The following is a 23,907-nucleotide window of genomic DNA, read 5'->3' as shown; positions in this document are numbered from 1 at the left end:
AAATAAAAATATATATATATGAAATTAGTGATTGAATTGAGGTCACCAGAAGACCTTGTAGGAGCTGCCATGCTATTTTAATTATAGCAGCAATCTTGTAATGTATAATACCATTGTGGTTTAATCATTAGTAGAAGTGCCTGATTTGACATTATTGTAGTAGTTATATATTGTCAAATATATATTTTTTTGTGGAAGTTGAACTGGTGTTTGGTTCCTGGGAAACAGCAGCAGTTGGTCTTACCTCTGCTGTCTCCTGTCGCAATAGAGTCACCTCTGGCTCTTGATCTGAATATGGTGGTCCAAAAGGACTGATTAGACAACCCCGGGTAGGAACGCCTAGCCGGTGGGGCCCCAGAGGGGAGAAACGTGGATGTCCCTGCAGTAACCTTAGAAATCCATGTATCTAACTCAACCCTGAAGAGCAACTCCCCTGAGAAAGGGAAAGACTCTACACTGCGCTTGGAATCCACTGACGCAGCCACAAAGCTCTGCCCGCCGACACTGCCATGGTAGTAGTTCTAGCATTAATAGTGTCTATCTCCCTGAGAGAGTCACAAAGCATGCGTGCAGTGTCTTGAATGTGTTTGAGGAGGGTCACTGTAGTGACCAGGGGCATATCCCCCACAAGGCCCTCCTGAATTTGAGTCGCCCAGGTATGGATGGCATGAGACATCCAGCAACCTGCTATCACAGATCTTTGTGACATGCCAGCCACTGTGTAAATAAACTTCAGTCTAGTTTTGATTTTCCTATCATCAGGGTCATTGAGCCACAGACATCTAAGGCTGGGTGTTCTTCCCAATGTTTACAACCTTCCGGTGTAAATGGGAAAGGTCGTAAAAACCTCCTTGTAACCGGATACCTTTTATCAGGATTTTTCCAGGCTTGTTTAAAAATCTCATCTAGTTCCGTAGATTCAGGGAAGGTGATACTGAGCTTTTTCTGCGCTAGGAAGAACGACTGCGGTGCAGCAGCGTCGTCCAAAGGGATTTTTAATACACCCCTGAGAGCAAGAATGAGTGGCTCAATACCCTGTGTAGGATTGGAATCTTCTATATCAGGTTCCAATTCCTCGCACTCCTCCTGAATATCCTCATCAGAGTCTGAGAGTAGAGCAGGCAGTCCACACTTAATTGGCCCTGAACTAGGGAGGGGAGGCTGTCTCATCAGCCAGGTCTGCAACAGCCTGTTGCAGTTGTGTTGTCTGTTTATTAGCATTAAGCTGAGATGACATGTCTGCAATCATAGCAGAGCCGGATCAATGGGGGGGGTTTTTTATATATATATATATAAATAAATAAATAATGTACCCCCGGGAATAGTCATTTGCTGGGCGTGCAGGCTGCAGGGGGAAGGAAGAAGAGACTGAACCCTGGCAGCATGTGGAGCCAGCCCAGCAGAGGAAGCCTGGTGCCCTTAACGAAGACTAGAGGCAGAGCGGAATGAGCTCTCGATCTCCTCTGTCACAGCAGACACTGGCAGCAGCCTGAGCAAGTAAGGCTGGCTATCTTTCATTGTTTTTTCCCTGCTGCTAAAAATGAAAAAAATAAAATAAACTGTAGGTTCTGGGTTATATATATATATATATATATATATATATATATATTTAAAAAATAGAGATAAGGGCGCCTTCTAGTGTCTAGATAAATAAATATAGTGTATACCCAATGTGAAAGGAAAAGTGGACACTACTTATCTGGGGCATGTATTTCTCTTCGGTCACGAGACCAATATTGGTACATAAAAGAGATAAAGGAAATATAACATAGCGCGTACCGTTTTTATACCATTAATCAGCAAAAATATGGTTGTATATAAAAAAACCTTATAGGGATGAACAAATCCCATAATTTAAAATCCACAGCCAGGGATAAAAGGTTTTTACAGATTTTAATACAACACATAAAAACAAATGGTAGAAGTGTGAGCGTACAAGATATAAAATTCAATCAGGCTTATCTGTCCACATGGAAAACTGGTACGTCAAATATTTTTCATATAGACCATACAAATAGTAACAATGCAAACGTACAAGAAATAAATATATATTAGGCTTATCTGTCCTTATAGGAGGTTCAGGTACAGCAGTCCCAACGCGTTTCGTCAATATTCAGACTTCATCATGGGGATAAGGTCAGTGAGCTAGGGAGCTCAATTTATACCTACAGAGAATGGGAACCTAGCACATGGCCAAGTGATTGATGACATCACTTCCTGTTAGGAAAATTTCAATATAAGCAGTTTTGGCTAATGTATGGGGCTTTAATCGATAGCATGTGTTTAAAATTGCTGTCTTATTTAAAACTAAAAAGTGCTTATGTGCTTGGTTTTATTAAAAAGACAGATTATTTGTCCAGGAAGCGCCGTAATGCGTGCTGGAACGCACACTATTTCCTGGTGTGCTCCGTCGCGCGACGTCACTTCCGGTATTACGAGCCGCGCTTATGCCTGCTCGTGGACCGCATGCTGGAACGCACACTACTTCCTGGTGTGCTCCGTTACGCGACATCCGGTTTCCCGGACATCACTTCCGCCGGCTCGTGGAGCGCATTCTGGACCGCATCGTCATCTTTATGACGATGCACATGTAAAAACAGCTGGTGGAGCGCACAATAGGGAAATGTGAAAGGAGTTAAATAGAGAGGGGAAATATGTACCCTTTATCGCACCCTTATTATAGGGATCTTAAAAAACGTAAATTTTAGTACCATTACCAGTTATAAATAAATATATAAGTATAAGAACATCAGTTGTAAAAAAGTGTATAAAAAACCAATAAATGTATGTGAATTGCACCATAAATGCATAAAATAATATAATATACATAAATATTCTAAACACTTAGTGTCATGCTGGAGTCCATAGGCAGGCAGTAAACAGTCTATAGTCCCAAGTTTTTGGATTCTTCAAAGTTCATAAAAATTCGTTAATTCATGGATACTATATCGTGAGTCTATAGTGTCCATGGAGGCTGGATGAAGGTCTTGTAATGCCGAGTGGCTAAAATCTGGACATACTGAAAAATAAATAAATAAATAAAAATAAAATAAATTAAATAAAGATTGATGAAAAAAAGGGGGAGAATGAAAGTGTGATCATTATCGCATCTGTCTGTATAATCTTACTCAAACAAGTGAAGTGGAAGAGTGCTATACTAATTCGTGTAGACCCATGCAGGACTAATCGTGAAATATAAAACAGGACAATGAAAGAATCTTTTTTAATATTAATTTATTAATATAGTGGACCAAAGTGCCTTATATTATAAGGTATTAGGTTTGTGAACAAGAAGTGGTGATTAAAGTGCTTATATGAGAGAGATAATTAGTAAAAAGTATAGATACTTTATAAAAATATTTTATATAAAAAAGGTATAAATATCTGTGCAGGTATGTACATCCGGTCAGAAGATCTTTCTCCAACTTTAATAATTCCAAGGAATATTCAATAAAGGATTTTATGAATTGTAATTCAACTATGGTGATATATCTGCTGGAGTGCACCTGCGGCCTAAAATATGTGGGTAAAACCAAACGAGTTCTTAAAATTCGACTACAGGAACATGTCCGTAACATAAAAAATAAGGTTGAAAACCACGCCGTGTCAAAACACTTCAAAGAAAAACATAACTCAAATCCAGAGGACCTGACATTTAAGGCCATTGAACAAGTAAAATCGGGTGAAAGAGGAGGAGACATACTGAATAAACTGTCCAGAAGAGAAATGTTCTGGATTTTCGAGCTTCAAACAATGGCACCTTTGGGATTCAATGAGTCATTTGAAATCGCTCCTTTTTTATAAGAGCCTTTGCACAGATATTTATACCTTTTTTATATAAAATATTTTTATAAAGTATCTATACTTTTTACTAATTATCTCTCTCATATAAGCACTTTAATCACCACTTCTTGTTCACAAACCTAATACCTTATAATATAAGGCACTTTGGTCCACTATATTAATAAATTAATATTAAAAAAGATTCTTTCATTGTCCTGTTTTATATTTCACGATTAGTCCTGCATGGGTCTACACGAATTAGTATAGCACTCTTCCACTTCACTTGTTTGAGTAAGATTATACAGACAGATGCGATAATGATCACACTTTCATTCTCCCCCTTTTTTTCATCAATCTTTATTTATTTATTTTATTTTTATTTATTTATTTATTTTTCAGTATGTCCAGATTTTAGCCACTCGGCATTACAAGACCTTCATCCAGCCTCCATGGACACTATAGACTCACGACATAGTATCCATGAATTTTAACGAATTTTTATGAACTTTGAAGAATCCAAAAACTTGGGACTATAGACTGTTTACTGCCTGCCTATGGACTCCAGCATGACACTAAGTGTTTAGAATATTTATGTATATTATATTATTTTATGCATTTATGGTGCAATTCACATACATTTATTGTTTTTTTATACACTTTTTTACAACTGATGTTCTTATACTTATATATTTATTTATAACTGGTAATGGTACTAAAATTTACGTTTTTTAAGATCCCTATAATAAGGGTGCGATAAAGGGTACATATTTCCCTTCTCTATTTAACTCCTTTCACATTTCCCTATTGTGCGCTCCACCAGCTGTTTTTACATGTGCATCGTCATAAAGATGACGATGCGGTCCAGAATGCGCTCCACGAGCCGGCGGAAGTGATGTCCGGGAAACCGGATGTCGCGTAACGGAGCACACCAGGAAGTAGTGTGCGTTCCAGCATGCGGTCCACGAGCAGGCATAAGCGCGGCTCGTAATACCGGAAGTGACGTCGCGCGACGGAGCACACCAGGAAATAGTGTGCGTTCCAGCACGCATTACGGCGCTTCCTGGACAAATAATCTGTCTTTTTAATAAAACCAAGCACATAAGCACTTTTTAGTTTTAAATAAGACAGCAATTTTAAGCACATGCTATCGATTAAAGCCCCATACATTAGCCAAAACTGCTTATATTGAAATTTTCCTAACAGGAAGTGATGTCATCAATCACTTGGCCATGTGCTAGGTTCCCATTCTCTGTAGGTATAAATTGAGCTCCCTAGCTCACTGACCTTATCCCCATGATGAAGTCTGAATAATGACGAAACGCGTTGGGACTGCTGTACCTGAACCTCCTATAAGGACAGATAAGCCTAATATATATTTATTTCTTGTACGTTTGCATTGTTACTATTTGTATGGTCTATATGAAAAATATTTGACGTACCAGTTTTCCATGTGGACAGATAAGCCTGATTGAATTTTATATCTTGTACGCTCACACTTCTACCATTTGTTTTTATGTGTTGTATTAAAATCTGTAAAAACCTTTTATCCCTGGCTGTGGATTTTAAATTATGGGATTTGTTCATCCCTATAAGGTTTTTTTATATACAACCATATTTTTGCTGATTAATGGTATAAAAACGGTACGCGCTATGTTATATTTCCTTTATCTCTTTTATGTACCAATATTGGTCTCGTGACCGAAGAGAAATACATGCCCCAGATAAGTAGTGTCCACTTTTCCTTTCACATTGGGTATACACTATATTTATTTATCTAGACACTAGAAGGCGCCCTTATCTCTATTTTTTAAATCTCACTATATGTGTGTGTTCCAAGCACATGTTCTTCTGTTTAAGGTTGCTGCCACTCGTTTTTAAGAGGAGTGTCAATCCATTTAATTAATTTTATATTAATTATAAATTCTCTACCACGTGCTTTGGTAGTGCAATTCCGAGTGTCACCTGGGCGCCTCCGCATCTATTTTGGTTTTGATATATATATATATTTGCAGAATTGAACTGTCACTCGTCGCTGAAGAAGGTAGTGCACGGTGCCTTCAGTAAGGTAATTGTAGCAGACGTAGAGAGGCAGGCATGAACATAGGACAAACAAACATAACACATAAATGACACTCGCCTAAATAGGGAACATGCCACTCCACCGCGGGAGAGCCGGGACCGGCGTGTGCTCCCGCCGGCCAAAGCCACAGGTGCGTCACGTCAGTCGACATCCGCTGTGGTTGCCATGGCAACGCGTTTCCCTGGCAACGCGTCTGCTCGCCGGACCACCTGCAGGATACCGCTGGCTGATCTCCCTTGGCCCTCACAGCGGAGAACTATAAACAAACACAAGTGCACAATCATAAGATAAAGAATTAGCATTCAAATACATGTAATATGGTTATAAACTTGAATATGGTTAATTCCTGTTAATAATGAATATGCTGAACAGCCAATGACTGCCAAGGCATATCACAACAACATCAACAGGGGAAAAAAAGGCCTGCAAAGAAACTAGAATTCATTCAACAGCATGACTGTAAGGCAAAACGGACACATTATTGGCTTGTGAAAGCCAGATGACACACCAAAGTAGATAATTGTAAATAATGGACCCCTACTGGGACAACGAGATACATAAGACAAGGTTAGGTAAAAGACAGATGGCAGCCAGGAGGATAATAAGAACCTCAAGGCTATGGTATGTCAACGAAATACGTTCCAGTTGAGTCACTCGTTCATTCCATGGGGGGCTACAGTATTGAGGACGTGGATCCACCTGCTCTCACATTTAAGCAGTTTTCCTGTCCCGGTCACCCCCTCTTAGAGATGCTGGTACATGATCTATCAGAATATGTTTCAATTGAGCCAGAGTATGACCTGCTGAGAGAAAGTGATGGGCCACCGTTTGGTCCGCCACCTTGGTCTTCAAGGCTTTGTTAATAGATGAGCGGTGTAGAGCCATGCGTTCACGGACCGTTCGTGTTGTCTTGCCCACGTAGTACTTGTTGCAAGGACAGATGATGATGTAAACCACGTGTTGATACACATGATAATGCAAATTTGATCCTAAAGCTGCGATCAGTGTGTGGATTTTTAAAACAGCTGTCCGTGATCATATGGGTACAAGTTGTACACCTTGGGCATTTATAACAACCAGCAGGTCTGGTCATAAAATGTGGTTTCACTAGTGTCTGACTGAAACCATTGTAGCAACAGACAAAGAATTGCAGTACTTCAGACAGAAAAAACCCATGGCTTGCTTTACAAGGGGCCGGAACATACGTGACATGGTGGTCCACACCGACATCACGGGTTTCAGTCAGACACTAGTGAAACCACATTTTATGACCAGACCTGCTGGTTGTTATAAATGCCCAAGTTGTACAACTTGTACCTATATGATCACGGGCAGCTGTTTTAAAAATCCACACACTGATCGCAGCTTTAGGATCAAATTTGCATTATCATGTCTATCAACACATGTGGTTTACATCATCATCTGTCCTTGCAACAAGTACTACGTGGGCAAGACAACACGGACGGTCCGTGAACGCATGGCTCTACACCGCTCATCTATTAACAAAGCCTTGAAGACCAAGGTGGCGGACCAACCGGTGGCCCGTCACTTTCTCTCAGCAGGTCATACTCTGGCTCAATTGAAACATATTCTGATAGATCATGTACCAGCATCTCTAAGAGGGGGTGACCGGGACGGTAAACTGCTCAAATGTGAGAGCAGGTGGATCCACGTCCTCAATACTGTAGCCCCCCATGGAATGAACGAGCGACTCAACTGGAATGTATTTCGTTGACATACCATAGCCTTGAGGTTCTTTTTTATCCTCCTGGCTGCCATCTGTCTTTTACCTAACCTTGTCTTATGTATCTCGTTGTCCCAGTAGGGGTCCATTATTTACAATTATCTACTTTGGTGTGTCATGTGGCTGCCACAAGCCAATAATGTGTCAGTTTTGCCTTACAGGCATGCTGTTGAATGAATTCTAGTTTCTTTGCAGGCCTTTTTTTCCCTGGTGTTTTTTTTTCCCCTAGTGATGATGTTGTGATATGCCTTGGCAGTCATTGGCTGTTCAGCATATTCATTATTAACAGGAATTAACCATATTCAAGTTTATAACCATATTACATGTATTTGAATGCTAATTCTTTATCTTATGATTGTGCACTTGTGTTTGTTTATAGTTCTCCGCTGTGAGGGCCAGGGAGATCAGTCAGCGGTATCCTGCAGGTGGGCCGGCGAGCAGACGCGTTGCCAGGGAAACTGGACGCGTTGCCATGGCAACCACAGCGGATGTCGACTGACGTCACCGGACGTGACGCACCCGTGGCTGCGGCCGGCGGGAGCACACGCCGGTCTCGGCTCTCCCGCGGTGGAGTGGCATGTTCCCTATTTAGGGGAGTGTCATTTATGTGTTATGTTTGTTTGTCCTATGTTCATGCCTGCCTTGAAAACGGTGCACAGCACCGAAATGTTGGCCTTGCGTGGCATTTTTCCTATTATGGGCTTGATTTAATAAACAGCACTTTTTTCAAAATTCATCACGAGTGCCGCAGTCTCTACGTCTGCTATATATCTATATAATATCTATCTATATAATATCTATCTATATATATATATATATGGCACAGAGACCCCGTCATGAGGACACTGTGTTCTGGTGACGGAGTCACTGTGCCCTCGAAATGTTGATGATTAATTAAAATTCCCCACTGTTTTATACAAGTCTGAAGAGTGCCGCATTTACAGAAGTTTGTTTTCCATATTTTTTTTTGTTGAAAAAATGCCGGCACTCCAATGGTAAATGTTTTTGCTTGCTCCAGTGCCCTCCCGGGTCATCCAAACCATATTTCTATCTATCTATCTATCTATCTATCTATCTATCTATCTATCTATCTATCTATCCATATATGATTAATCTACTTCCTCTTTAGTAAGGGCCCCACAATCTGAAGTGCCCCGGGTCCCCCATAGACTTAATCTAGCTCTGCATTATAGTCTTTATTGTACAGAGCCAGGATGGCTCTTGACCCTCCCCCCCAGTCTCCACAATAAGTTGGGAAAACTGACTGCATTGACTGCACTGACTGACCAGTGGTAGCGGTGAGAATCTGGTGTGACAAACCTTGCATAATGCGTGTTTGACCATAATTACAGTAACACCACACACAGACAAGTATAATAACAAACCTGCCCTTACTGCGTGTGAGATGGAGACCTAGAGTGAGAGGAGGACAGCACACCCCACCCCAGCATGTCAGACTTCAGAAATCTGCAGGCTGAATATATTTATATCACAGTAAAAACTGGATTACTTGTCCTATTTAAGACACTAGATTGTGTACAATAGCGTCTCTCCCCCTTGTTATACACCCGTGTACCAGTTTCCTGTGTATCACAGAGTGTCTGGAGGAGCTGTGTGTCCTTGCTGATGCTGCTGTAAGCTGAGGAAGGCGCCAAATTGCCGCTGGTCCTGTTCTGAGTAAGCTCCGCCCCCCGTAATTGAGCCAGAGCTACATAGAATCTTTATACTAGCAAAGTCTCCATACACTGTGCAAACATCACAATAGCTGTTAGTTTGCATTACCGCTGACAGTGGACCCATGGAGGGTCCCGTATGCCACACCTGCACTGCGCCGCACCAAGAGCCGGGGGACGCCCCTAGCGGGGCCCCTGGTTTGTACTCACTACTTTTCTCACCTTCAGGCTATGTTAGGGGTGTGCGGCGTGCTGCGATAGCGACCACAAAGGCGCAGTGCCCTGCGGAACAAACAACCTCTCAGGTGGTCCTGCAGCGAGGAAGTGACTCTGACTCTAACGCCCGCCCCCCCCCCCCCCCCTCCCTCCACCCAACTCCCACGGCGCAGGTACACTGTCGCCCAGACAGTATACCGGAAATAATAAGGTTTAAAAAACGGAAGAAAAATCCTCTGGAGCTCTCAGAGTGTGCATCCTCTCCTTAGGGCACTTTTTTCTAAACTGCCTGTGAGAGAGGGCATAGAGGGAAGAAGCCAGCACACACAGTTGAAGAAATTTCAAGTGTAACGGCTCCTTTGGACCCCTTCTATACCCCATTGTATTAAGTAAACCCAAGTATCCCTTATGGATGCCAGAGAAAGATTTAAAAGCTTTAACGATGTTGCCAGTTAGAACTGGATAATGGAAGAATAAGTGTTATTACAAGATTACAGTATGTCCAGGTCAAGCACCTCAAATTAGCACAGTGTATGTTTCCAGATTTGACCAACATGAAGTATTAGTACTGAATATAATACTCACAGACTTGTTTTGAACATTTAAAGACTTACCTTCCTCGTAACTCAATTGCTTCATCAAATCTTTTCTCTTCCATAGCTTTCTGCACATCTTTTGTCTAAAAATATACAAGATATTATCATCCTTAAATTCTTTAATTGCCATCATGGCCATTTTTTGTTGGCCATGTCCCTCTCAGTCTGATTATCCGCTAGCATTGTGCTGATCTAAACATATTACAAGGTTGTAAGTGCTGAGATAAGCCAATCTAATTATCATACGACGTTGGCAAAGTAGGTTATTCAATTTAACACAGTACCTGTCCATTTTGGAAATCTTGTTAGTGTAGTGAGGACTATGGTGCTTTTATGTTTCTGCAGCAGCACTTTTTGTTAGATGTCCCATTAAAACAGTAAGGCCAGGTGGGATGCAGTGATGTGACTGGTGGTCAGGAGACCGCCGGTCACAATAACAACGCCTGCATCCTAACCCCTCAAAATCCCGACAGTCGGCATGCCGGCTAACAAGGACTTTTCACACGACACCCACAGAGTGGTAATAGAACCTATGGCGAGACCGCAAGGGGCTTTGTGGTGCTCGCCCCGCCCCCGCCATTCCCAAAAGCCCATACCTAACCCGGCCAGGTAACCAGTGGCAATTAACATGTTTTTATAAGCTAATGTCACTATTTGTTGACTTCCATGTGTTTGATGACCTAAATAAAACCATTCTTGCCTACTTTATTAGCATTTCCTCTTGGAGATGCCATAGGGAAGGTGCGAGTGAGGGGATGCGTGCAATCTGCCATGCAGGAGGAGGACTTCAAAGATTCGTGAAACTCCCAGACATGAGGCCTCTACCAGGAACAAATAGCTGTAATTAATGCTCTAGAGATAATAGCTGTGAATTGTAGGATTTTAATTCAGTTGCAGAAAAAAACGCTCACTCGTATTTGAATATTGTATGTCACTTAAATCTTTACATATAAAGCATACCTCCCTTTACAGTAAATGGCAATGTACATGGAGTAAATGTAATGTAGTCTAATCTACTGAAAATTCATAATGGTATTGAAAGTACCTCAACGCAATGCAGTGTCAATGCCTTACTGGCAACATTGTACGAAGCATAAGAATACTGCAGGCATCAACAGCAGGTAAGTGTAAAGTCAGTAATTTGTGCACCAAACCATGCTGTATGCTGCATCCAATGCAAACAGAAAACATGAGCAAGCCATGACATTTTTTTACCCCATATAACTAATATTTTTAAAGCAGTTTACTGTAAAGCACATAGGAAAATACTTACCACTTGAACACACTCCATCAATGGCAGTCGCACTGACTGGTTACCAGAGAGACTAACTACGCAGGCTGGAGTTTCAGGAGTAGCTTCCATCAGTGCTATAACTGCTTCCATACCCATTTTACTGCTCTGGAAATGATGAAGAAAAAACACATTATAACTAGATGAAAATTCTTAAATGGATATCAAGCAAAAAAGAATGCAGATTTTTTTTTCAGATTACATTTTGTTTGTTTTTTATATTACAGATAATTACATATTTAATAAAATTTTATTCACCCATTAAAGAGGTTATGTTTATAATAAGAACATGAATAAAATTAACTGCTTGGATTTTATAAGCTGCAATTAATTATATCCTAATGAAGCTTAATATCCAAAGAAGGATAAATTGGTAATCAGTTATAAATGGTTCAAAATTAGAAAGAGAAATACAGAAAAAAAATCTAGCATAAAGAAGAAATTAGACTGATCGATGAGATATTAGACCGTTTTTTGAGCAGATCATTTTTAAAATAGGATTTTAATTACCTACAGGTAAATCCTTTTCTCGTAGTCCATAAGGGATATTGGGGAGACATAGTATGATGAGGTATATACGGGGTCCAAAGGAGCCGGTGCACTTTAAATTTCTTCACTGGGTGTGTTGGCATCTACCCTCTATACCCCCGCCCACAGGCAGTTATAGGAAAAACGGTGCCCGAAGGAGAATGACATGCTGTATATGAGAGAAGGAACATAACAACAATAAGAGGTGAGATTTATACACACCACTAACATACAAGAACCAGCAATGGCTGTTAACAACAGAAACAGCTGAACAGGCGACCATATAAAGAAAACCTGCAGAAAAGACAACGCACTGAGGCGGGCGCCCAATATCCCTTACGGACTATGAGAAAAGGATTTACAGGTAGATAATTAAAATCCTATTTTCTCTAGTATCTATAAGGCATATTGTGAAAACTTAGTACGATGGGGACGTCCCAAAGCTACCAGAACGGGCGGGAATGTGCGGAGACTGCTACAGCACCGCCTGCCCAAACTGAGTATCCTCTTTGGTCAGGGTATCAAAATTGTAGAACTTCACAAAAGTGTTCTTCCCCGACCAGGTAGCAGCTCGGCTTAGTTGCAAGGCCGAGATTCAACAGGCAGCCGCCCAGGAGAAGCCCACTGATCTTGTAGAGTGGGCCTTCAGAGACCTAGGAACAGGTAATGCTGCCGACACAAGCCTGTTGGACAGTAAGCCTAAGCCAACCAGCAATGGACTGTTTTGAAGCAGGGCAACCCCTTTTCTGCGCTTCACGGAGCACAAACAAGGAATCCGTCTTTCTGATCAGAGCCGTTTGCTGGACAAAGATCTTCAAGGCTCGCACAGCATCCAATGCCTCCTGGAGGAGCAGAAGTGCCAGAACTGGACGGAACCACAATAGGCTGATTCAAGTGGAACGCAGAGACAACCATCAGCAAAAACTGCTGCCTAGTCCTGAGCTCCGCTCTGTCCTCGTAAAAGACCAAGTAGGGACTTTTACAAGACACGTCTAGCACGTCAAGACAGGGACAGTAACATCACCATCTTCCACGTGAGGTACTTGTCTTCTACCATCACCAGAGGTTCAAACCAGGAGGACTGTAGAAATTCCAACACCACATTTAAATCCCAGGGTGCTGTAGGCGGCACAAAAGGAGGTCGTATGTGGAGCACCCCTTGCAAGAACTTCTGGCAACACTGCAAATTTCTTCTGAAAGAGAATTGATAGAGCTGAAATGTGGACCTTAACGGAACCCAGACGTAAGCCCTTATCCACACCAGTCTGCAGTAAATGTAAGAAACGTCCTAAGTGGAATGCTGCAGGCGGATATATGCATTCCTCGCACCAAGAGACATATCTCCCCCAGATATGACGATAGTGTTTTCACGTCACAAGTTTCCGGGCCTGAATCATGGTAGCAATAACCTTTTTGGAAAGGTCCTTGTGAGCTAGGATGTTCCGCTCAACCTCCAAGCCGTCAAACGAAGTTGCCGTAAGTCCGGGTAGATGAATGGCCTTTGTTGAAGATGATCTTTTCTGAGTGGTAGAGGCCAAGGGTTTTCGACGGAAATGTCAAGAAGATCCGCGTACCATGACCTCCAAGGCCAATCCGGGGGAATCAGAATTGCCTGGACTCCCCGATTCCTGATACGCTTGAGCACCCTTTGGAGCAACGGAATCGGAGGAAACAGGTAGACCAGCTGGTAAGGCCAAGGCGACGTCAGTGCATCTACTGCCCTTGCCTGAGGGTTCGTGAGCAATTCCAGGTAAGCTTCTTGAGACGAGAAGCCATCATGTTTATCTGTGGGCAACTCCACCAATCGATGATCTGCTGGAAGACCAGATGGTGGAGCCCCCGCTCCCCCGGGTGGAGATCGTGACGACTCAGGAAGTCCGCCTCCCAGTTGTCCACACCCGGAATGAAGACTGCTGACATAGCCCTTGCATTTCTTTCCGCCCAGAGGAGTATCTTTGATACCTCTCGCATGCAGGCTCTGCTTTTTGTCCCTCCTTGTCAACGGATATACGCCACCGCCGTGGTGTTGTCCAACTGTACCTGGATCGGGTGATCCTTGAGTAGAGGAGAGGCCTGAAGCAGAGCATTGTAGATCGCCCGAAGTTCCAGAATGTTGATAGGAAGGAGGGCCTCAAAGGCTGACCATCTGCCCTGGAACTGCTCCCCATCCTCGGTGACTATTATCTGGGAGGGTCCAATTCTGTATCCAGATATTCCAGCCTTCCAGGAGATTGGAGGACTGTAGCCACCACAGGAGGGAAATCCTGGCCTGAGGCGACAGCTGAATTAGCCGATACATCTGGAGATGAGATCCTGACCACTTGCTCAGGAGATCTAACTGAAATGTTCTGGTATGGAACCTTCCGTACTGGATCGCCTCGTATGAGGTCACCATATTTCCTAACAATCTTATGTAAAGATGTACGGACACTCGAGTAGGCTGGAGCACCATGCAGACCATTTCCTGAAGTGTTTTCGCTTTTTCCACTGGTAGAAACACCTTCTGGGCCACAGTATCCAGCAACATCCCCAAGAACAGGAGCCTCTGAGTTGGCTTCTGTAAGTTGAGGATCCACCCGTAGTCTTACAGAAGATGGATGGTGTGGTTGATATAAAGCAACAAAAGCTCCCTGGATCTGGCCTTTATCAGATGATCGTCCAGGTAAGGAACCACATTGACCCCTTGGGACCCGGAGTTGGAACATTATCTCCACCATCACCTCTGAATACCCTCGGGCTGTAGACAGGTCGAAGGGCAGGGCCTGGAATTGGAAGTGATCATCCAGCAGGGCAAACCGCAGGTACGCCTGATGAGGCGGCCAAATCGAAATGAGGGGATAGGCGTCCTTGATATCCAAGGAGACAAATTCCCGTTCCACCAGGCCCGCAATCTCTGCTTGCAGGGATTCCATTTTGAAATTGAACACCCTCAAATATGGATTCAAGGATTTCAGATTCAAAATGGGCCTGACCTAACAGTCCGGTTTTGGCACCACAAAGATTTGAGTAAAACCTCTTGCCGTGTTTCGGTACTGGTACTGAAACAATGATGTGGGATTGGACCAACTTCCGGATAGCCTGTTGTAACGTAACTTGAATATCTTCCAAAGCTGGTAAGCGTGTTTTGAAAAATTAATTGAGAGGGGAGTACTGTTGAACTCCAGCTTGTAGCCCTGAGAAACGAGCTCTCTGACCCAGGCATACTGGCAGAAAGTCTCCCAGATGCTGCTGAAGTGACGTAGTGGAGCTCCCACATTGAGATCCCTTTGGGGTGGGTGGTTACCGTCATGCTGAGGCCTTAGTGGAAGCAGAACCAGTGGACTGTTCCCGAGAACTGGTGCTTTCAGGTTTTCTGGACTTACCTCTGGTCCCTCTAGCCGCATTGGAGGCACCTCTGGCCTTCAATCGAAATCTGTGAGACTGAAAGGACTGGGCAGACAGCCCTGGATAGGAGCGTCTCGCCGGAAGGGGCCCCAGAGGGGAAAAACGTTGATTTCCCAGCCATAACTTTGGAAATAAAGGTATCCAATTCAACCCCAAAAAGCCATTCATTTGCATTCTGCGTCCGCAACCCACTGATGCAACAAGGCCCTGCGTGCCGACACTGCCATGGCAGACGTCCGAGCATTAATACTTGGAAAATAGAGAAGGATCCCCCGCGCTCACTATAAACAAAGTCCAGGCATATATTCTTTGTAAATAAATGTGTTTATTATAAATGATTTTAGTAAAAATTATATAAATATATAAAATAAAATAATCCTAATACCGGTATACAAAACAAACATATACATTGACAATACGAAACAGTATAAGAGAGACAGATACGCGTCAGCATTTTACTCTGTCTATAATTGTATAGTGCTCTTCACCCAAGGTACACTCTTTGTATGTCACTGTTCTTTTTTTGTACCGTGATTGCACTAAATGATCTTTAAAGGTCTATAAAAACTTCTGACCGCAAAAGGTCCTTATGAAGAAGGGAATGTCCTTCTGGTGAAGGGAACACAGGCTAACGTGTAAGTTCTCCGTGGGATGATGGTCAGATTTATCTTTCCCCACTGACCTGAAACGTGTTTCCCGTGCTGGGGGCTTGCGCCTCACTAGTCCAGAAGATGTGGGTGTCTGTCGGCAGACTGGTACAGTGTAAGTAACGGCGGTAGGCTTGCAGGCTTCTCTGATCCGTTGCTCCACAATCGATGCGTTTCGCCTGCGTAACCAGGCTTCGTCAGGATGACCGATCCCCTCATCCTCCTGGTTTTTAACATGAGTTTTGCCCATACTTGTGAGTCAGAAACGGCACGTCACTTCCGCCCTCATTGTGTCCGGCATTTAAACAGCACTTTACTTTAAACGTATCATATTTATTATATAACTTTATATCCTTACTCCAAGGTGTATTTTTGTGCCAGCGTTTTCTTAGAAAGTATATTATCCATTATTACGAGACTGCATGCACAGAAAGGGAAGAAAGAAACATAAACACGAAAACACACAACAAAAATAACAAAAATAACAAAAAAACTAAAAAACACCATCTATATACACATCAGGGATTAGAAGTCGCTGGGTCTGGAACTCCAGGTCGACAACAAAAAGGTCGACACGCCTTAGGTCGACGCCAATTGGTCGACACACCTTAGGTCGACATGGACAAAAGGTCTACAGGAACAATGTCGACATGGAAAAAGGTCAACATGAGTATGTTTTTTGGGTGTCGTTTTCTTCGTAGTGACCGGGCCATGCTTCGCTCGCCATGCTTCGGGCATGGTGCCTTTGCTCGGCACAGATTACCGTTCCAATAGTGGTCCACTTGGATCGTTCAGTATGAAAAGGTTCCAAAAAAGAAACTCATGTCGACCTTTTTCCATGTCGACCTTGTTCCTGTCGACCCTTTGTCCATGTTGACTGAAGGTGTGTCGACCAATCGGTGTCAACCTAAAGTGTGTCGACCTTTTTGTTGTCGACCTGGAGTCCGGATACCAAGTCGCTATATGCTCATAAGAGAGAAGACATTTGTTTCTCCATAACTCATGTGTTACAATGTGGAAAAATCTTACTATTTAGAGATTGTATCAACATAGTATCACATTGTGGTTTCTGTCTAAAAGAGGGTTGCGTTATCTTCTATTTATTCTAACTCAGCAATAATTTACAGCAGCAGAAATGTATTTGGAGTAAACTATATATCATAGAAATATCTGAAAATATAATTAGTCTCTGGTGGCTGCAATATACATTTGTTATAATACAGAGAAGGTAGGAGAGGAGGGGGAAAAAATGTAAATTAAAAATGGATAATGCCAAAGACAGAAAAATTTCTGGGAAGACAAAATATGGGAAGAAAAATAAACCATTGAGAGGGGGTGATTGGGATTAAACCCTCTTGAAGGAAGAAGCAAATATTATCTTTGAACTGGGTACATTAGTACCAAGAGGTCTAAATGTAGACTTTGAACTGCATCCATTTCTGACGTCATAAACTATCACACATACCATATGAAGTCTAAGCAGTAAAAATCTCAGTAAAAATCTCTGTTAAGAAAAAAAACGAGTGTTTATCACATCTCGTAGATGTGTGTGTATATATATATATATATATATATATACTGTATGTATATATATATATATATATATATATATATATATATATATATATTTAATTTAATTAATTTTGTTTTATTTTAATTTCATATAAATTTTACTTCCCATATTTTGTCTTCCCAGAAATTTTTCTGTCTTTGGCATTATCCATTTTTAATTTACATTTTTTTTCCCTCCTCTCCATTTTAATTTAAAATGTCTTCTCTCTTATGAGCATAAAGCGACTTCTAATCCCTGATGTGTGTATGGATACATATAGAGGTTCTCTGTTGTATGTGGTTTTTTGTGTGTTTTTTTTTAGTTTTTTGTTATTTTTGTTGTGTGTGTTTTCGTGTTTATGTTTCTTTCTTCCCTTTCTGTGCATGCAGTCTCGTAATAATGCATAATATACTTTCTAAGAAAACGCTGGCACAAAAATACACCTTGGAGTAAGGATATATACCTTTTACTTTTTATTCCTACAAAGTTATATAATAAATATGATACGTTTAAAGTAAAGTGCTGTTTAAATGCCGGACACAATGAGGGCGGAAGTGACGTGCCGTTTCTGACTCACAAGTATGGGCAAAACTCATGTTAAAAAACCAGGAGGATGAGGGGATCGGTCATCCTGACGAAGCCTGGTTACGCAGGCGAAACGCGTCGATTGTGGAGCAACGGATCAGAGAAGCCTGCAAGCCTACCGCCGTTACTTACACCGGACCAGTCTGCCGGCAGACACCCACATCTTCTGGACTAGTGAGGTGCAAGCCCCCAGCACGGGAAACACGTTTCAGGTCAGTGGGGAAAGATAAATCTGACCATCATCCCACGGAGAACTTACACATGTTAGCCTGTGTTCCCTTCACCAGAAGGACATTCCCTTCTTCATAAGGACCTTTTGCGGTCAGAAGTTTTTATAGACCTTTAAAGAGCATTTAGTGCAATCACGGTACAAAAAAGAACAGTGACATACAAAGAGTGTACCTTGGGTGAAGAGCACTATACAATTATAGACAGAGTAAAACGCTGACGCGTATCTGTCTCTCTTATACTGTTTCGTATTGTCAGTGTATATGTTTGTTTTGTATACCGGTATTAGGATTATTTTATTTTATATAGATTTATATAATTTTTTATAAAATCATTTATAATAAACACATTTATTTACAAAGAATATATGCCTAGACTTTGTTTATAGTGAGCGCGGGGGTTCCTTCTCTATTTTCCAAGTATTCATAGATAGGGGGAGTGGAAACCCCTTTTTTTTCTCCCTGCTGCTACTTTAGAACAAAGAAGGACTAGCGCAGTCCCCTACCCCAAGTATCTAGTCCGAGCATTAATGTTCCCTATCTCCTTGAGGGAATCACAGAGGAATCTGAATTGCCCAAGAATGAATAGCTTGGGTCATCCAGCAACCCGCAATGACCAGTCTTTGTGAGAGGCCGGCTGCAGTGTATATAGACTTTAGGGTAGTCTCTATCTTCCGATCCCAAGGATCCTTCATGGAAAAGGAGCCCAGGGTAGGCAGCACCGCCTTCTTAAGACAGGCGAGAGACTGAGACATCCACGCCAGGGGGTTCCTCACAAAATTTTCTACCTTCAGGAGCAAATGGGAAAGTGCGCAAAAACTTTTTGGAAACTTGGAATTTTTTGTCTGGATTTTTCCAGACCTGTTTGAGTAAGTCATCTAACTGGAGAATCACAGAAAGTGACATTGGGCTTGTTTTTACAAAGAAAAACGACTGCTGTGACGCAGTGTCCTCTAGAGGGAGCTTTAACACATCCCTTATAGCCAAAATGAGGGGTTCAATAACCTGAGTGGAATCGGGATCCAGGTCATCCCCATCATCTCGTATATCATCATCTGTATTAGATAATAGCGCAGGTAAACCACGCTTCTGGGGACCTGCATGAGAGAGGGGGCTGTGCATCAGCCCTAGCAGCTAAATCTGCAACAGGTTGTTGCAGTAGCTGAGTTTTCTGCACATTAGCAGTCAGCTAGGATAACATATCTGACATCATAGTTTTAAGAGACCCAGTGGGGCTCTGGACCCTCTCTCCCCTAGCCTCTTGACTAATTTGTGAAGATTGACTGCATTGTTCCCAGGAAACAGAGTCAATAGATAAAGGAGAGAATGTGCGGTGACACACGCTGCACAACTTGTGCTTACCCATATTTCACAGTAAGTACAAAAACACACACATACACACAGTAAGTTATAATGCAAGCCTGCCCTACTGTATGTGAGAGGAGACAAAGAGAGGAGGATGATACCAGCACACCCTGAGCTGCACAGCCCCAGTGAGACTGTCAGCTCTGTAAAACACAGCAAACACTAACAAATGCAATCCTAAAAATGCTCTTCCCCTTTGCTACACCCTGTACCAGTTTTCCAGCATGTCGGTGAGGCAGGAAGCACTGTGTGTGCGCTAGAGATGGCTGCAGTAAGCAGAGGAAGGTGCAAAATTGCCCCAAGTCCCGCTCTAAGGAAGCTCCGCCCCCTCCAATGGCGCAGGAGCTGCACATATTTTTTATACTGGCAAAGTCTCCTAAACAGCTTAAAACATATCACAAGTGCTAGTCAAGCAGTTTTGTGCCAGTTTACACATGGGGAATCCTAGCGGGATCCCCCAGGGAGTGTCCCATACGCCGCGTCCGTGGTCAGCTGCACTTTGAACCGGGAGACCCCCCTAGCAGGGCCCCCGGTTTGTACTCACCACCGATGTACTCACCTTCAGGCCGCGTTAGGGGTGTGAGGCGTGCTGCGGCTGTGACAGCTAAGGCGCAGTGTGCCGCTGAACAACAACCCCTCAGGACGGTGGTCCTGCAGCGGGGAAGCGGCTCTGCACCTCGTAAGGCCGGTGACAGCCCCCACAACTCCCACGGCGCAGGTGTGCTGTTGCCCAGACAGCATACCGAAAATAATTAAAGTTTTAAAAGAAATTGAAGAAAACTCTCTGCAGCTGCAAAGATGTGCATCCTCTCCTGAGGGCACTTTATTCTAAACTGCCCGTAGGAGAGGGCATAGAGGGGTGGAGTCAGCACACCCAGTGAAGAAATTTAAAGTGCACCGGCTCCTTTGGACCCGTACTAAGTCCACTGGATATAAGAAATTGACATACTGTATTTAATTAGAATTTTGCAATAGTGTTAAAAAATAATCCACATAACAGTCAGGTACATCAACTCTAGGGGAGAGAGAGGGAGAGAGAGAGAGAAAGGAAATGAGGGGGATACGCAATTTGTCCCGAAAATTTTTTATTTTTCGGGTGAAAACACATAGGATCTGCTAAAAGTCGCTGACCTATATGGTTTTTGCGACCATTATCAGGTAAAAATAGCAAGCACATTGCACATTTTGGTTTTGCCTGCCTGAGTCGGAGGAAACAAAGTCACTCATAAGTACTGACATCGGGGCTAACTGGATAGCCTAAGGCGAGGTAATTAATTGCGGTAAATGACCACGGCTAATTGGATACCGCTCTAATGGGCCCTACACACTGGCCGACCCGCCGCCGAGCTGCCCGACGGCGGATACGGCCGACGAGCGACCCGGCGGCGGGGTGGGGTGGGGGGGCAGTGACGGGGGGAGTGAAGTTTCTTCACTCCCCCCGTCACCCGGCTCCATAGAACTGCAGGCAAATATGGACGAGATCGTCCATATTGGCCTGCATGCACAGCCAATGGGGGACCAGCGATGAACGAGCGCGGGGCCGCGCATCGTTCATCGCTGGAGCCTCCACACTGAAAGATATGAACGAGTTCTCGTTCATTTATGAACGAGATCGTTCATATCTTTCAAAAAATCGGCATGTGTGTAGGGCCTATAAGAGTGAGAAAGGCTGGCGAGGAAATAGACAAGAAAAAGGAGATTTATGGTAAGAACTTACCTTTGTTAAATCTCTTTTTGCAAGATACACTGGATTCCACAGGGAATAACATCGGGGTGTAGAGTTGGATCTTGATTCGAGGCACTAACAGGCTAAAGCTTTGACTTTTCCCAGGATGCACTATAACCCGCCTTCGTGCACAGGAGCTCAGTTTTGTTAACCAGTCCAATGCAGTAGCAAGTAAAAGAGACGATAATAGTTAGTAGCCACAGCGAACCACATTCTCACGACAGGAGAAGGTACCAGCGGCTAATGCCATACAAACCCAAAAAAGCTAAGTGTGTCAGGGTGGGCGCCCTGTGGAATCCAGTGTACCTTGCAGAAAGAGTTTTACCAAAGGTAAGATCTTACCATAAATCTCCTTTTCTGCAGCGGGGTACACTGTATTCCAGAGGGAATAACATCGGGGATGTTCTAAAGCAGTTCCTCATGGGAGTGGACGCACTGTAGTGGGCACAAGAACCCGGCATCCAAAGAAGGCATCCTTGGAGGTTCAAACGGAGACTCTTGTAGGGCGTCCAGAACAACCGACAAATCCCAAGGAGTCACAGAAGGAACACAGGAAGGTTGAACATTCTGAGTGAAGGTATGAACGTCAGGCAGAGTCACAATTTTTCTCTGAAATCACACCTACATGGCTGAAACATGAACCTTGAGGGAGGCCAAACGAAGGCCTGAGTCAAGGCCCTGTTGCAGAAATGACAGTAGTTTGGCAGTACTGAACTTGCATGCATCAAAATTCTTAGCCACACACTATGTGAAGTAAGAATTCCAGACCCTATAATAAATCCGAGCAGAAGCCGTCTAACGGGCCTTCAACATAGTTTGAACGACCGCCTCAGAAAAACCTTTGGCCCTCAGAACTGAAGCTTCAAGAGCCACGCCGTCAAAGCCAATTGGGCCAAATCCTGGTAAACACAAGGGCCCTGATCGAGGAGGTCTGGGCGTTGAGAAAGTAGAAGAGGACGCTCTATCGAGAGACCCTGTAGGTCTGAGAACCAATGCAGTCTGGGCCACGCTGGAGCGATCAGAAGTAGGATTCCTCCTTCTTGCTTGAACTTCCGTATTACTCTGGGCAGGAGTGACACCGGAGGGAACATGTATGGCAGCCAAAAGTTCCATGAGATTAACAGAGCATCCTCAAACGCTGTTTGAGGATCCCTTGTCCTTGCTCCGAAGACCGGAAATTTGTGATTGTGTCGAGACGCCATCAGGTCTACATCTTGTAGGCCCCACTAGGAGTTGAAATAATTCTGGATGAAGGCTCCACTCATGTACGTCCTGACGACTGAGGAAGTCCACTTCCCAGTTGAGGACCCTGGAATGAACACTGCCAATATGGCTGGCAGATCGCGTTCCGCCCATTGAAGAATCTTTGACACTTCCAACATCGCCATGCAGCTTTCAAGTGCCGCCTTGATAATTTATGTATGCCACCGTGGTGGCGTTGTCCGACTGTACTCGAACAGGCCTGTTCTGTACCAGAGGCAGGGCCAGTTTCAAAGCATTGAACACTGCCCGCAATTCCAGAATATTTATCGGGAGGAGACGGCAGAACAGAGCAGTCATAACCGTCATGACCTTGGTGTAGATGCGCGGAGCTGTGGTCAGTCCAAAAGGCAAGGCCTGGAATTGGTAATGGAGGTTGCCAATAGCAAACCACAGGTATCTCTGATGTGATATGGCAATAGGTAAGCATCCTGTATGTCCAGGGATACCATATAGTCCATGGGCTACAAGGAAAGAACAATAGAGCGAAGAGTTTCCATATGGAACTTGGAAACCTTCACAAACTTGTTCAGAGACTTGATGTTGAGAATGGGCCGGGAGGAACCATTCGGTTTCGGAACTAGGAACAGCATTGAATAGTACCCCCTGCCTCTCTGAACCAGAGGCACCGGCACTACCACTCCTGTGTCCAGAAGGGATTGTATTCCCAAATGTAGAGCTTTTGCTTTTACCGGATCCAAAGGGATATTTGTCAAGCAAAACTGGCGAGGGGGACGTTTCTTGAAAAAGATGGCGTATCCGTGAGTGACAACTTCCCTTACCCAGGTGTCTGAAGTGGTCTGTAACCATACCTGAGCAAACCGTAGAAGTTGGCTTCCCGCCCGTCATGCAGCATGCTTCTCTGGTTGGAAAGCAGGCTGATGGGCAGCCCAGGAACGTTTAGGTTTGGGCTTAGAGGTTTTGGAAGTGCAAGCCTGTTTCGGGTACGCCTGACCCTTTTCTTTACTTGGAGGTCGAAAGGAACGAAAGGTGGCACTCCTAGCCTTCTGAACTGAAGGATTAGTACTCGGCAGACATGCAGTTTTAGCAGATGCGAAGTCAGCAACAATCTTGTTCAGATCGTCCCCAAACAGGATGTCTCCCTTAAAGGGGATAACCTCCAGATCCACAGACCAGGACCGCAACCACAGAATCCTGCGGGCCAAAACGGACATAGTAGACGCTTTGGCCGCCAGGACACCGCCTCCTGTATATAATGAGAGGCTGTAATAATATATGAAAGACACTGT

The 23,907-nt window shown here is 43.6% G+C and overlaps 1 protein-coding gene across 1 annotated transcript in view; it reads right to left on the bottom strand.

Moving 5' to 3' along the window:
• The window catches only part of PFKL (phosphofructokinase, liver type), an 800,878-nt gene that overhangs the window by 324,263 nt on the left and 452,708 nt on the right, over positions 1 to 23,907 (bottom strand). Inside the window, exons 10-11 of the mRNA XM_063934129.1 lie at positions 11,366 to 11,491; positions 10,111 to 10,175 (exon numbers count right to left, since the gene is read on the bottom strand). Of these exons, the coding sequence (XP_063790199.1) occupies positions 10,111 to 10,175; positions 11,366 to 11,491 (191 nt within the window). The remainder of the gene's footprint in view (positions 1 to 10,110; positions 10,176 to 11,365; positions 11,492 to 23,907) is intronic.

This window comes from Pseudophryne corroboree, chromosome 7 (assembly GCF_028390025.1).
Source record: "Pseudophryne corroboree isolate aPseCor3 chromosome 7, aPseCor3.hap2, whole genome shotgun sequence".
Classification (NCBI taxonomy): Eukaryota; Metazoa; Chordata; class Amphibia; order Anura; family Myobatrachidae; genus Pseudophryne; species Pseudophryne corroboree.
This window is presented reverse-complemented; position numbering and strand designations above follow the sequence as displayed.